The sequence below is a fragment of the Hypomesus transpacificus genome, chromosome 8, assembly GCF_021917145.1.
Source record: "Hypomesus transpacificus isolate Combined female chromosome 8, fHypTra1, whole genome shotgun sequence".
Classification (NCBI taxonomy): domain Eukaryota; kingdom Metazoa; phylum Chordata; class Actinopteri; order Osmeriformes; family Osmeridae; genus Hypomesus; species Hypomesus transpacificus.
Genome location: NC_061067.1, coordinates 10,324,587 through 10,341,264, shown reverse-complemented (window position 1 = coordinate 10,341,264; position 16,678 = coordinate 10,324,587). Strand labels below are relative to the sequence as shown.

The 16,678-nt window shown below is 40.9% G+C and overlaps 1 protein-coding gene across 2 annotated transcripts in view; it reads left to right on the top strand.

The window, feature by feature from the left end:
* The first annotated feature begins 335 nt into the window (after window positions 1-335).
* Window positions 336-16,678, top strand: part of plod2 (procollagen-lysine, 2-oxoglutarate 5-dioxygenase 2) — a 44,759-nt gene continuing 28,416 nt past the window's right edge. For both annotated transcript variants that reach the window (XM_047023348.1, XM_047023347.1), the window contains exons 1-3: window positions 336-761; window positions 15,030-15,121; window positions 15,962-16,098. In XM_047023348.1, coding sequence (XP_046879304.1) covers window positions 665-761; window positions 15,030-15,121; window positions 15,962-16,098 — 326 coding nt within the window. In that variant the 5' untranslated portion in view covers window positions 336-664. The remainder of the gene's footprint in view (window positions 762-15,029; window positions 15,122-15,961; window positions 16,099-16,678) is intronic.

Sequence of the window (16,678 nt, the reverse complement as noted above, 5' to 3'; positions counted from 1 at the left end):
ATTTATTGTGCAGTAAACATATACACATACAACTTGTATTGTAAGATGACGAGAACTCAATAAATGTGATAGCTCAAAAATGGTGCCATGTATAAAGAAACAGATCACTGAACTTGATCCTAACATTAATGAAAAGCCGAGGGAAGTGGTAGACAATCTTTTCTTTCAACGGAAAACGTACACATATTGAGTCCAGAAAATAATTTCGAAAAGTGACCACACAAGCACACTTCGCATATGGGGAGGGGACCAGGGTGGGGTACCTTGCGGACGGAAGGGGGGTTTGTCAAACACAGCTGTACTTGTTCAATCACACTTTCGAGCCAGGCGTCGACACCAAGTGTGCACAGCGATTGCATCGCCATCTCACTCCCTGTGCTGGAAGCAGCAAACGAGTTGCAATTAAGGAACCACGCCTTTCGCTCTCGGTTCCTTCTGAATTACAGTATTTATACCATGCCCCAGGGCAAATAAGCGGCTGAAAAACTTCTCACAGGGACTGTGACGTTATTTGTCTCTCTTCATTATTTGATTATCGCGAGAGCCGCCGACCTCCAGGGTAGGGGTCTTGACCACTAGAGCGGACAGAAGCAAATGGTCCAGTGGTCCTCAGCTGAGAGAAGGAACACGGCACTGTCCTCTCCTAAACCATAAGGCTACAGAAATGGAGAATAGCGAGCTCATGGTCTTATTTTTATGCTGGATACAGTTAGGTACTTATGTCGAGTCCTCTGAAACAAAACAGGAGCCTATTTCATCAGGTAAGCAGTTTATTGTAAAGCTTTTGGCCCGGATATTCGCGTGAAGCACATGCATTGGTTTGTGTACGTAAGGAATCACCTGTGATATTGAACGAAAATTAATTAATTTCACATAGGCTACTTAGCACCAATAACTAAACTTTCAACAAGTTATGTCTTTGGTTATTCGGCTGCTACATGATGTTTCAGGGGGAGCGCAGGTTCATCCTCCCTGCGCCACACACCGTGTGGGAAAATGTCTTCTGAGTTGTCGAAGACGGACATATAGTGATGGCAAATGTACAAAACTGCGCTAAACTAAGGATTCAGAGTAGGGGGAATACGAATGTTAAGAATACAATCTGCAGTTCATTTGACGATGCACATTCGTTTATAACTATAGTTTGTAAATATAGTTACAACGATGAATACCCAGAAACAAGAACCAAATCGAATATTTCAGGTTTACTTCTGACTGACTACAGCAAACTTTTATGGTAGCCCACACTGTTTCACTTGCTTACATGAAATGTACTAGTAACAAACTTAATTTGTAAAAGATAATAATCCGAGGACTGCAGCCGATGCACTTCATGTATTTTAATTAGGGCATGTCCAATACACATCATTGTCATATTAATAGGTAAAAATACTGTACAGGAAATATAAAAACGATCAGATTATTACCTCCTTTGACCTAGGCTATTGCTACAGGGGCGGCTCCAGAATATTTTCAGTAGAGGAGGGTGGGGGGGGGGATTCGGGTCATCAGTGAATGGGGGGGCATCCAATTAAGTAAAGAATCCTTAATTTCACGTCTCCTTTTCATTCTTTAATGTTCCCTATAAACCATATAAAGCACACAGAATAATGTTGTTAATTTCTGTGCTTTTTTTCAACAGAATCACTACCTAAAGTTTTGTGCTTAGCTAACGTTAAATTACGTATAATTTAGCGTCACTTCACCTCTTCTAGAATACCAAAGCACAGTGATAAGAAAATCAACAAAGGCTTATTCAAGTCACAAGAAGGTACACAAAAACTTCCAAGAGACAGTTCTTAACTACAATTAACTCAAGATAGCACAGAGTTAGAATTGCCATGTCTATTTTGGTTATTCGCTAACTAGCGTCATGAAATTACAGTTTGTGACTAGTTAACTTAGCCTGACATGGCTTAGCAGTTACATTTAGACTAGCGACTTAAATTTAAACTAGCGACATAAATTCCTAAACATCTTGCATTAGGTTAACAGAATTACAATAAGAGCAATATGTTTATTTTATTTAGCTAACTACATCAATATCATAGCTTTGTTATTTTAACCATTAGCACCGCAAAGTGCAAATGTAAAAAAATCTTTAGTCCAGTGCTTCTGTTGCTTTCAATGGTTGTTTAATGTCTTTAATGTGTCTTGTCCACAGGGCTCTCAAGTGTCACGCATTGAGAGTGACAGTCACTCATTTCGGTCTTCAGTCACGCCCTCCCGCCACACATTGTATTTCTCACGCTGAAAATAAATATTTATAATATATTTAATATGCCGCAGCACCCAACCAAAATTCCTTGGGCAGCCCCACTCTCACTATGGAACCGGCAGTCAAGCGCGTCTCCTTAGTCAAACCTGCCACTTATCAGCCAATCAAAAAAAAGAAAGGGTCTATACAATAGCCAATCGGAAAATAGCACCATTGTATCTGGGTAAGATTTAATGCAACAACCAATGGAAAAAAGCATATCCTGTAATTTTTCATGATTCTGCTACTTCTTCCGAAAGTTTTGTTCACCTACAAAGCAAACCGCTGGATCTCGAGCATCACTTTGAGCACAGTCATGATCTCCTGTTTTAATGTTACAACAAATTCACAACTTGTTTGACACAAACAATGACAACTTGACTGCTGTTAAAAAATGTTTCCCAGGTAATTAGCATAAGTTTTTCACAAGTCTCTTAACCAACAGTTTTACAGCCTGTTCACTGACAACACCTGCTCAGAGCAAGTAGTTCATAGATTTAGCCGGTGTGTATCGGTGAAACTCACTGGTCAGGTAACTAAGAGGCCACCCGCATCAACAGTTATCTAGCTTTTCGTTGGCGTAGTTGGTAGTGGCGGCGCTTGGGATGTCAGAGATGGCAGGATCGAACCCAGTGCGGGATGTACATAGGCCCGATTCCTTTGACTTTTAAAATAAAGTCATATTTTATTATTATATCCTGGCCATGGATGCATTAATCATTGCTGCCTTTCAAAGATGTCAGGTAAAAAGCAATTAATTAATTAATTTTGACCCCCTGACGGGGGTGGGAGAGAATGTCACTCTTGCCTGTCTTCAAACTTGAGAGCCCTGTGTCCATATATTAAACCAATAATTATAAATACAAAATTCGAAATAATATTAATTATAATTAAGGCTGTCAAGCGATTAAAATATTTAATCGCAATTCATTGCATTATTTCACATGATTAATTGTGATTAATTAAGAAGTTCAGATGGAACACAACTTAAATTGTGAGGGAGTTTTATTCACTCACAAACTATACTGCTAGCTCTAATAAACATCTACAAAATTTGATGTCTGGAAAATAAAATAAATTTAAGAAATGTTGTCTCATAGCCTACTATGATATCCTGCTCCATAATATTCAAATCTCACTCAAACATATTTCAGATACTTAAACAACCACAGATTGATCTTAATATTGAACAAGACAGTTTCTATTTTGTTGAACTCAGTCAGCTGCTCGCTTCTTTTGCGAGTGTTGTCTGCCATTTGTTACAGGAGCGAACGCTGCTGCTGCTACAGTGCTAACGCTGCTGCTACTAGCTGTGTGCTTTGCTTGCATGGGATAGTTTAGGCTGGAAGTACTCTTGTGATCTAATCAGAGCAACGTAATATGTTGTTTCTTGAAAACGAATTCAACCCAAGCGCTCTTTGGTGACGTGGTTGATTACGCTACTGTTGATCATCTGTCCATCATCGTATAAAGCCCGCCCTGACAATTTGATTGGTCCGAACAGCTCCTGTTCGGACATAGTTTTTCCCGAACCGAGGTTCCCCTGACCCAACTTCTCAACCAATTTTTTGGGGGTGGGCGGGGCTAAATTGGGCTGGCAGCCAGGCTAGAGATTGACAGCCCTAATAATAATACATTCTTTATATGGCCACATATTAAAATAAGAAAATTAAGACACTTTTTAGTCCTCCTCATATATTAAAGCAATAATGATAGCAAAGGCGGGAAGGTGCTCAGTGTTGCCAGATTGAAAATTATCGTATTTGAAGGATAATTATCGTGCATCTGGCAACACTAAGAAGGCGGTCGACCAATGACAGTTTCTCTACAGTCAGAGCTCCTGCAAGAAGGTGGAACATAAGGGAGATACCCTTTTCCAAAACTTTTAATGGCGTAATTATTAAAACAAAGATTTTGGAATCCCTTCCAGATGCATATTTTGAGTCTTGAAAAGAAGGAATGTCCGGGTAAAAGACGTCTGGTCACCCTATGTAACATTCAAACTGGTTGTCTTGTGAATGAGCGCGGGTCCTAAGTAAAATGGCGCAGAATGTTGTCGCCACGAAAGGCCACTGAGGGTGTCTGAGCTATCTGGTAAATGTGCACTTTAAATACTATTGTATAATTACAATTCATCTATCCTATATACACACACCATCAAAACCTACCTCAGTTTACGCTGTCCACAGAGTGTAAACCTTTAGGAAAAGCGGGAATGGCTTCTGTCATGTTCTGTCCAGGCAGATCGCTAAAGGATCTTAAATGATTTCTTATTGAGATTGACATAATTTAGAGCCACTGAAAATAGGGGGGGGGGCACCTGACAACCAATCAGATTCCAGGAGGGGCACGTGCCACTCTGTGCCCCTTTGTTGGCTCCGCCCCTGTATTGTTCTAACATAACTTTTTTTCTCATACAAGCTCAAAAAAGCGATTAACATTATCTTCATTACTTCAAAAAGTCACGTGAAAGTGGAAGGGTTTTACCTCTCCTTCACTCGCAGTGCACCGGCGTGAGAATACAAACAATGTCATGTGATTGGGGGCAGAGGGCAACACTGACGTTATGGTGGCAAAATAAATTAACACACCGAACTGGAAAATATCGCTATTTGATTTTATTTAACTTTACTAATGATGGGATTATCGTATTGATGCAGTCACAAAAAAAATACAAAAGTTTATTTTGTCTCTTTCTCCAGAGGGGCAGATCAGCCAATCAGGGCAAATGGGCTGTTGCCTGGCCAACAATAGCCCGTACCTGCGCACGTCCCTGGATAGGCCAGTGTTTCATCTTAGAACAAAGGGTCTGTGTCAAACCTGTAGTCCTATGTGCATCCATATGCATTGTTTGAGTATCTTGACCGTGATGTTGTCAAAACTTGTGGCTGGGACTGGGAAACATGGGCGTGGGCGGTGCAGGGCGACCATACACACAAAAAATCTGAATGGTGACATTCGTGTGATCAGTCTCTTTTGCTCATTTGCAGGTCACGTAAATGATAGCCTAAAATGTCACCGTGCAGGACTATTCACCTTGATGGAGTCATCCAGTTCTTCGATCCTTTATTTCTCTGCAAGACTTAGACATTAAATAACCCATGCTTTTTACAGACTAATATGCCTGTTCTGTGATCTCAAAGAAACACTACAGCTTGAGCTTAAAATAAAAAACACTATTAAAACTTTTAAACAGTCAGAGCTATTTATTTAAGGTAATAAAGTATTCATATGTCAAGAAATAGGTTACCGCAGTAACCACCCACAACAAATGAAGAATTTGTGAAAGTGAATTGATCTTGTTAGATTAATCCCAGTAAAAGGACGGTCTGTCTAATTCAAACTTTATAAAGTCTTATTAGAAGTACAGCATTGGTCACACTCTTCTGATTCATATCATTGTGACAGATTGATTTTCTCATGAATTAAAACTTTACAGACACTGTCAGCTAAATTGGTCATCATTACTCATCATTTGACGTTTCATCCCAAATGTTGTGCATATCATTGGATTAATGGAAATCCAGCTGTTCTCAATGTTTTTTGGCATAATATTTAGTAGGTTATTTCACTGCAAGTTAAATGTCCCACTAAACTAGTGAACCATTGAAATTGAATTAGTGTCTACCCTCCAACCTTTCATCTCTCCTTGAAGATTAAACTATTGGATTGAGTGTAGAAAGTGAAGTGAGTAAGTACAGCCTTTTTGTGTACTTACAGTAACTTCAGTCATCCTCTTTTGCGGGTCTTTTGAAATACAATTATCACATGATCGTGTTTTTTTCTATCCTAAATACATCTATTTGCTCTGCAGATCATGGTGAGCTGTATACAGTAACATTTATGAATTATACAAATGAATGCAAATGAATGAGTGGTATAAAACTACAATGGAGCTGTAAAATGAAAAGAAGAACAAAATAATGATGTACTGCATTACATCAACAGGATGTCAAATGGATTGTTAGAAAGCAGTTCTAGCATTCCAGGCAACGGTTGGAACTGTTGAACATGTAGATGCTGTTGGGAAGTTGGGATGGAAACTATCCTCCTACAATCTGGGTATCCTCACCAGTCACACCGACAGGCTGTGTTATTGTTAGGTCAAGCACAGTTTCTCAGGGTCACATAATAGTTGCTTGCAGGAAAATTTCACACTCTGAAAAGGAAACTCCACCTAAAATCCCTCATGCACTCTATACTCTATAATGACTGGACTCTGTAATCCTGTCTTCAGTGCAAACAAACCTAGCTGGCAGGAACAACCTACAATTGGCCTTTTGGAACATTGTCACATGTCACCGCAACTTCGATTCAATGTCTTCTTTTCAGTAAACATGTGTGTTGGCCTTCTGCTTTTGTTTGGTGTGCTTGTGGCATTTGCTGTCAGCCATCACAAAGACAGCAATCGGCACAGTAACAACAAAGCCGTTCCCATACTAATGCCAAAAGTTGCAAACAACACGTTTCAATGATTCTGTCATAGCTTGGTGCTTTAAATACTTCTTGTCCATACCTTCATCCTCAGTTTCAGTCCTTTCATAAAAAAGGAAACGGTTGAACAGTTGTTCAGTTTTTTTGGCAGTAGAGATGATCATGGTTTATTTGACTTGTTCTGCATGTGTGTTTCTTTCTTTTTATACTTATGATGAGCTTGTTGAGCTGGAAAAAAAACAAAACTATATTTGCTGGGAGGTGGGTGGATGTATACTAAAGTCACTGATAAAGACTGGCATATTTTATTATGGCTTAAAGACAACATTAATGAAAACCATTACATTTTTACATTTTTTGTCATTTAGCAGACGCTCTTATCCAGAGCGACTTACAGTAAGTACAGGGACATTCCCCCCGAGGAAAGTAGGGTGAAGTGCCTTGCCCAAGGACACAATGTCATTTGGCACGGTGGGGAATCGATCCGGCAACCTTCTGATTACTAGCCCGACTCCCTCACCGCTCAGCCATCTGACTCTGACTCCTATTACTCAGATTTTGGGTGGTTTTGCTGTGATTTGTTGTGACATCCCAATCGACAGCCAATAAAATTCACGAGCCAATCACTCTCATGGTAATGTAAATGTGTTGCTAGGCAGGTTTGGGTTTTGGAAGCCCCAATCGAGAAATTCCTTAATCAAATCACTGCAAAAAATTACATAAAATGTATTATCTTAACATAGTAGATTTACTCGGATCATAGCAAGTTTAAACGTTGTCCTGGTTGCTGGAGGGTCAATTATCTGATTTCTGTTGAGAAATTAACACAATGTGTGCGTCTTAGGTATTTCAGAGCACTGTTAACGACCATCACTATGGCAACACAAGTCTTTGACTGACACAGGAAATTAGCATAATTGAACTCTTCATTACCCTCAAGACCTCATGATATATACCAGTTGGATGTTAGCTGTTCTTTTCCACCTCGTAATTGATTTTCCGTTTGGGGAATAATAAATTAGAGCAAACTGTTTTTTCCGTTGTTGGTTGTTTTACGTGGGAGGAGTTATAGCCCGGGCAGATGCTGATGATGTCATTCAGCATTCTAGGGTTTGAGGTCTCTATGGGCACAGTTTAGGGATGTGTAATCGAGATCACAGCCTCTTAGTCAGATTCACAACAGGATGCTGGATTATGTGCGCTGGTGTGTTTTACAGATCCTAGACCACGCCAAGGCCCAAAAGAAAAAGTTCTATTTTTGTTGGTGACAGCTGAAATAATGTCTGACTAATGATCACCCGGCAACCCTGCTTCCCCTTTCTGTTCACTACCTGGCTCACAAATTAAGTTACCAGGGCTTAGTAAAAACATATAAGCAGTCACTTCAGCAGAGACTAGAGGGTTTGTTAGTGGAAAAGGAATGTCTGCATGTCTCCCGGTTCTTGGCTTCAAGGTACCATAACTGTTGCTTGTGTGTTGAAAGCTGCCTGTGGCTGCATTAACATTTCTAATGTAATTGGAAAGCTGTGAGACTTTCTGAATGTAATGCTAGGGTGGGCAGCGGTCTGGTGTGAGTGTATGTGTGTGTCTGTGCTTGCCATGCCTGTGTGAGGGGTAGATCTAGAAGTTGACTGGGACTGTGTGCATGTAAGTGTGTGTGTCTGTGTACTGTCTGTGAGATAGAGTAGGAGAAAGAGCAAGTCTGGGTATGTGTGGCTGTGGTGTACACTAAGGAGTAGTGCAGACATGTAGGCGGACAGATCTCAAATTTGGCTAGATTTGCTAGTCTACAAAAAGGAAACATTGTTACAATTAATGGGGTTTCATGTGGTATTCCTCTTTTTTTTGGAGAAATTAAAAACAAATCACACAAATCAGCTTAGAGTGGACCTTTTTCTTCCACTGTAAGGCTGTATCACCTCATGGCATGCCCCACAGACTGATGTCTATCGGACTTAGCCTGTGTTATCTCAGCCAAGCAGATGGAAGACCAGAGAACTGTCAGATAGACTTTGAAGCAGCTGCCGCTCACTGTTTCCCTTGGCCAATTTGGTTGGGTTTGGAGGTTCTATAGATTATTGTGTTTACATGGAAGATGCTAGAAAACCATGAGTACAAGAGTTTGCCAAGAATACTTAATCAAATAGTAAATAATACTGTTATCTTTACTCCTTGTCTGGTGAGGGTTGCATTCCCTGAGAAAGAGACAAAGTCTCTACGTTTTTCCCCCGGTATGCTTATATTAGGGAGAGACCTAGCCAGTGAGTTACAGCACTTGCTCATTGAAGTGTGAAAGTTTACCTAGACAGCCGTGGCCCACGGTGTTCTGGGAGAAGAAAAAAAGCCGTCCAAGCTTTTCTTTGTGGCGGGGGGTGAGCAGGCCAGGGATTCGGGGGCAGTGGAGTTATAGCAGTATCTGTCTGAGCTACATTCCTGTCCTTCTGTGGACTGCTTGTTCTGTAGAAGAGCGTGAACTGTATCCTTCGATTTTTGCTCAGACTATACAGTCATCCTCCAAAATTGCAGCTGTCTAAAAAAAACGCCTCCTTCTTCCTTTCGTGTGTTGCCATTTGTCTCCTAGCTACGGCTTGTCACTGGCATAATTACGACCTTCATACATATGAAAAGGAAAACACTGTTAAATTAGCTATAACAAAAATTTGAAACAAAAAATGTATGCGTACCGAGTATGAGTTTGTGGCATTGCCCATAGTGGTTCATATTACCGTTTTGGGAATGTTCTTGCCCTTCTAACTAGTATACTTGTCTAAAACCTTCGCATTCCACCTGTCTGAAAAGGTCCAAGGAATGAACTGAAATACATACAACACATAACATACTCAGTGTTTATGAAATACGGAGATAAGCAGAGGGATAGCGCAATCTTCCATCTGTGTAGTAGGTAGACAGATGCACAAATTCCTTCATTCATGTCTGGTCATCGGGGAAGCTGTCACCATAGTCGGTATTGTGTTTTTTTTTATCCTGCGACTGCGAGTTACATGTCTGTAACTCACCCTGCTGTGTCACCTTAGTCCTTGTTACCCACTTCCTCCATACTGCCCTTCCCCCATCCTCCCAGATCCCCACCTCCCTACTCCTTGACACACATGCACAGTTGTCCTCAGAGGTGGCAGATGACATAACCTGAGGTTCCTGTTGTGGTAATTCAACAGGAACTACCTGTTACAATTTGGGGATCAGATGGCTGAGTGGTTAGAGAGTCGGACTATTAATCAGAAGGTTGTTGGTTCGATTCCTGGCCGTGCAAAATGACATTGTGTCCTTGGACAAGGCACTTCAACCTACTTGCCTCGGGGGGGAAAGTCCCTGTACTTACTGTAAGTCGCTTTGGATAAGAGCGTCTGCTAAATGACTAAATGTAAATGTAATTCAGAGACAATGCTGTGCTGAATGTTTACAAGTCTGGCAAAATATGGCACCAAGATGGGGTAAAACAATTTAGCAGATGTAAATCACACTTGTGTGGGGCAGGCAACGAAATGGTGTGTCTGCTCTCTTGAAGCAAAGTGTTTTTTGTGTGGGGGTTATGCTTATCTGGCAACTTTGAATGTCAGGGATGCACTCTGCGGCTTCCTTGTTTGTAGTTTATGGTGAGGGAAAAAGGCAGGATTATGGGGAGGTCAGACTAAGGTTGAAAGTGAAAAAGATGTATTCGATGTATTGAACTCGAACACAGAGGAGTGTCTGACTGCATCTCTGTAACCCATTTCCACCCCATACTGCCCTTAACTGCCCACTGCTCCCCCCCCTCTCAGCCCCACCCCAATCCTTCTCAACACACACATTTACAAACACACACACAACACTCAGTCCCTCCAGGCCATTGTGTTAAGAGTGCAGGAATGTCCTAATCTGACCAAGGATTCCTCCGGTACAGGGACACAATGTAATTTTACTGCCAAGCACCCTTGATCATTCTTCCTTTTGTACAGTAGAGAGCTGGCAATGTACAAACATAACACATTCTCATGACCAAGGCACGAATAGACTACCACATTTTTGGGGGTATGATTTATGACTTCTCGTGTGGAAGGGGTCGTAGGTCATTAAAACCATGCTGGCTGGAGAGTAAATAACAGCCAGCATGGTTGTGATGCAGACTCCATGCCTGCTCCTGTAGTATTACAGGTGTGGGAGGCTTACAGTGTGTAACTGTAAGACCTCTCCCATGATACCATGAAAGCAGATGTTCTGTACAGAGCTGATTGCAAACGAGTTGCCCAGATGTGAGGAGAATACCCTCTTTTCTTCTCTCCCTCCCTGCTTCCACAACAGCCAAGACTTGAGCAAACACACCACACCTGAACATTTGACTCTTTGGATAGGCAGTAGCACTCTTTTCCTTCCCTGTCTCTTTATGATCTCATTGTGACTCAGGATTTTCTGTAGGGTTGTTGAAGTCCAGCCAGACTGCTGACTGTCACTCAGCAACGAGGGGGTTACGATCAGACAGGGATACATTTACACCCCATTATACACTGCGTGCGCCGAAGCAAAGCTGGAATAGCCATTTGAACAATGACACGCCCGCTAGGCTAGACTAGTATGAGAGAATGGCTACAGTAAGGCAGACAGACAGGATATGCTGTCTATCCTGGAATCATGGCAAATGATGATAGCTGGAAACGTGCGTGAGTGTGTGAGCGTGTGCATGTGCATGTGTGTAATACTGTAAGTGTTGGGTCTTCAAAAGCTTTAAGCTTGATACAATGCGCAAAAAAAGGATATGTGGTATGCTTGTTGAGATTTTGTAGAGCCCAAACATGGGAAAATACTAAATCAAGTTGAAAATGGAAGACTAGAGGCTCTTTATTCAATTTTGTTTTTGAGTTTTTATTTCTGCAAGCCTAATGAGAGAATACTTGTTTGGGAAGTGGGAAGGGTATGTTGTTTCCTCAGAGCTAATGGCCACAAAAAAGTCTGAAAAAATAAGTGTTAGGGGTCAACTTTTGTAAATAACCTTTTTTAGAGGTTCAAAAAGTGTATTTTTTTATTGCATGACACAAGATCTGTTAAAGATTAAATGATTGTATCTGTGAAAGTTTTGCACACTTACAGAATCATCTTGACCCATTTACCTTTTTTTTCCTTAAGTAAAACGTTATTAATATTGTCATTGGTATTTTATGATGATGAATGACTGCTCCCTCCACCCAGGTTGTGTTTTCCCAAGATTTCTCAGGGGTTGTTTCTACAAAACCCCAAAGATGATGAACGATCGCCGCCTGCTACAACCTTTCTTCCCCCAGTTCTCAGATTTGTTTTCTTTTGAGACCATAGCGTTGATTTCTCTTTGGTCTCTGCCTTTCCTCTGCCTCAGCCCTCATCACCAGCGGAAATGGAGACGAGGTCTGAGAACTTCAGTTCTTTTACCCTCAAGATGAAACCCCAACTGTATATCTTTAGAATATCCAACTAGATATACTTTTATATGCTAATTGTAGCGGGGTGTGGGTGTGAGATAATTAATTTAAAATGAAGTATCAAATTAATGGGACCCACCTTAATATTACCTCCTGGCAAATCAAGCAAACACAAACATACATACATATGTATAAAAACAATGTAAGGAATTTTCTTCTAAGTGAACAGCAGATCGTAACAATTATGAACACGTAATTTAAAGATTTTATTTAAATAAAGTCAATGTGAAATAAAATGAACAATTTGGATTATGAATTTGATATGAGAAATGGTTTGGTTTCAAAGAAAGGAATGAAAGAGTCTTAATTTACAGAGAGACAGAAAATACGCTTGGGTGAAGATATTATGTGCAGTCAATGATGAACTTCCTTTACAAATCATGAACATAGCTCACTCCAATGCTACAGGGAAGAGAGAGCATGACACTTTAGTTACGTTTGATCAGGGTTGATACGTGTGAGTTCTCTGCCTCTGTTGAGAGTCCAACGGCTCATATGAAGATTATTTGACCAAAGGATGACTTTTAACAGTCCTGCGTTGCAGAGATCATGAGACTGAGGGCCTCATGTACTAACGCTTTTGCACCCACTTCAGGCGTATTTGTTTTGCAATTTGCGCGTTAAAGCATGGCGAAGTATGTACAAACATGCCGCACTGAGGGAAAAGCGCAGACTGCCTTTCGCGGTAACTGAAAATGGCAAATTGGCTTTTCCGAATCATGAATATGCATTCACAGGAGGGTCAAGGGGAAAGTGGGAGTTCCCATAAAGAAATGGGAGGAGATGCGTAAAGTGCGCCTAATTATGTATTCTGCGGTATGTACAGAAACCCGCCGTGAAAGCGTGCTTCCATTTTGCGGTGAAAATTATCCGCCTTTTAAAAGCAGGCGTAAACCAGGATGCGCATATGCCTCCTGGTGAAATGGCAGCCGTAACCCGAGCAATACGAAGACGTAGGCCAATGGATTTTTGGAATCTCCGACTCAGCGTTCACATTCCATTCCAGCAGTTTATAAACTCCTCGCTACATTACAAATATTGGCATCAGGATCATTTCAAACAGTCATCGCTGTTTTGACTTTGGTGGCTGATCCATGATAGAAAGAGAGAAGGAGGCCCATTCAATTGCGCGTTTAAATGCTCGCAATGTACGGTATAGTGGGCGGAGAAAGGCAATGTTTACCCGATGACCTGCAGGTTTCGTAAATACGACGTAAACTGAACTATCGCAGCGTGCGCAATCTGCGGGTTGGCCATGGCGCTAATAACGCTACGTATGCAAATGTACGTACACGAGGCGCTGAGTCTGCCTGATTTCAGTCAGAGTTTCCAATGAGAATTGTGTTTCGGAATATCTTGGTAAATTGTTATGATGATGCTTGCAGTCGCCTATCCTTCCCGTTGTTTGAGAAACTCAGGTTAGAAGTGTGTCTTGGTGAGATCCTTCATAATGTTAATCCTGATGTGGTTTACTGCGCCATCGTCGTGGTATAGGTGGACTCAAAGATGGATTGTCATCTATAGTTTTTATAGTTCAGAGTGCAGGAGGTGTCTTATGTCTAAGGTCAGAAGGTGATTGGTCAAAGAGGAAAGGGCAATCTCATCTCACTCTTTTCCAGTCACAGGTACTGTAGGTGTGAACTGGTAAAAAATATAGTTGAATGATTGTTTTATAACTTTAGATTCATGGGATTAATTGGTCTAGTTAGCTTGCTAGTGCCACTTAAATGATGGACTACCAGTTTGCTCGGTGACGCATAAGCGGCGCTAAAGTTATCTCTTCACAGAAAACTAGTGTTACTGATAATATTGTATTTTACTGGGCAGTATAAGGTGACTTATGACACCTAGGCCTTCTACTAAACATAAAAATATACTTACTGAAAGCTCTCGAGGTGTCTTGCATCCCAAGTGCAGCCACAGCGAGTCTAAGGAACCGCTTGACCCACCCAGCAATGTCACGTTGCCTTAAAAATCACTGGACCGCTATACCGCCAACTGGTGGTATGGAGGCTTTACAGCTACTGAGGCACATATCGTCGCACATGCACACGCACACGGGTTGTGGATTTGTACCACGGCAGAAGTGTAGCAAAAGTCACGTGTAAAAACACAGTCAATTGAGAGGCCAGCCTTTGTGACTACATATTTGGACAATGTTTTACACATACACAAATCTGAGTGCGCAAATGTGGATCCTTGTACGCATTTGTGGATGGCCGTACGCATTTGTGGATAGTACACATTTGTGGATCGTACACATTTATGGATCGTGGTACGCATTTGTGGATCGTGCTGTGCATTCCTGAATCTTGCTGTGCATTTGTGGATCGTGCTGTGCATTTGTGAATAGTTTTGCTACAATAATAGCCCCATACTGCTACTTAATGTGTACCTGTATACAGGTCTGGACTTGGACTGAAAAACGTCCCGGGACACGCAGACCGGCCCATGACTGTATTATTATTATATATTTTTTTTTTTGTTTTTGTATTACGACGCTGCCGTTTGGGAAATCTCCTGACTCTCCCGACGGCGCCTATATATAGAGATGTTCCTTACATGGAGACACTGCGTGTAAAGAGACATCTTTACGTTGGTCTGAGGTTTGGTTGAGATTTTGGTTGGAGAAATTGGATACCTACTACTTCGTAAGCATACACCAACAAACATATTTTAGTGGAGCTGTTCTTTAAACGGATGCCAGAATGTGGGTAGTAAAATTCCTCCATATTTGACATTTTAAACAGCTCTATGGCGAGGTTGAAAACCCTTCTTGCAATTTAGTACACTGTCCACATGTTAACCACTGAAAAACTTAAACCTATGATAATTTGATATGTCTCTTGAAATACTTTATAGTATTGATTTTGTTGTGTTTTTCTTTTCAGACAAACTGCTGGTCCTAACAGTTGCCACACAAAAGACAGATGGCTTTCGTCGTTTTATGCAGTCAGCAAACTACTTCAACTACACTGTTAAGGTAAATAAATAAATCTTTCCATTCCTTTATATGGAAACTTATTGTGTTTGCGGGCAGTCAGCTTGTTAGCTATGTTTTTAGTCATTTATTTTTATTTAGCAGACGCTCTTATCCAGTGCGACTCACAGTAAGTACAGGGACATTCTCCCCGAGGCAAGTAGGGTGAACTGCCTGGCCCAAGAACACAAAGTAATTTGGCACGGCCAGGAATTGAATCAACAACCTACTGAATAATAGCCCGACTCCCTAACCACTCAGCCATCTGACCCCATGTTTATCTGGACAACACTGACGTTGCATTATTGGTACCTAGAAAAAGCTACCAACCTTATACCTGCTATGTTCTGAATCTGTGAGATAACTACACCCCACCCATTTGAATAAGAGAAAAAAAAGAAAGTGGCATTATGGCATAAAAGTCCCTTCAAATACATGCAAGTAGTGCTTTGGAAAACATAATTTTTAAATAAAAATCCTATTTTTTTCTTATTTAACTAAATCGAATCATTTATATGTGTATTTACATTATTTATGTTTTTATATGTTTTTTGATCATTTATTTCAGGATTTCTTTAATAGCAATATGTATTCATAGCCTTATTTATGTATGTATTTATGTATGTATGTATTTAATATTGACTGAAATGGCATTCCATACCATTGTGGCTAGACGACAATGACAAAGCAATACAATGTGTTCAGCTCTGGATAACATTTGTAAGGTTAGGTACAATTGACTGTTTTTCTGTAAAGGGATAATCACACAGCACCAACTGCAAAAGTGGTAGGATCCTACAGATTGTTTCTGATTGGCTGTCCATCATGTGACTCCTATCACAGGTGCTTGGGATGGGAGAGCCATGGAAGGGCGGGGACGTGGGTCGTTCCATTGGTGGGGGACAGAAAGTGAGACTACTGAAGGAAGCCATGGAGGTATTGGCTGACCAGGAGAATCTGGTGGTGTTGTCTGTGGACAGGTAAGATGAAAATGTGTGAACAGCTGTCTCATTGATTACATTTAATAGTTGCATGTTAATTATGAAGTTACCTAAAGGTAGGGCCGTCGTTTAGGGGTGAAAGGTGATGACAATTCTAGGGGCCCACAGCCCAGGAGGGGCCCACAAAAACCCCAGTAGCCTATTATGTAGGCTTCCCTTTCTATGACTAAGTTATTATGCATAGGCCTAACTAATAGTCATACTAATGCATCAGAGTTAAAACAAAGCCACAAAATCAAGCAAAATTGAAAAAAAATATATATATTTTCAGAGAAATAACAGCCTTCTTTTAAAAAATGGTTTGGTCCATGTTTCGCTCCTCTTTTGAAAATTTGTGTGTAACGGTATTGCTCACAAACTGCAGCAGCAGCCAATTGCTTATCAATAGAGATCTGACAATGCCAAAACAGAAACATAAATCGGGACGCCAAAAAAGAGAGGAGAGGAAAAAAGAGAGGCCAGGAGCCCAGAATATCAGTGTTTTTTTTTCAGAAGAAAGGTGAGAGCATTAAGATAGCTGCACAGGCGCCCTGTGGTTCACGAGAAATAGCATAGCTTG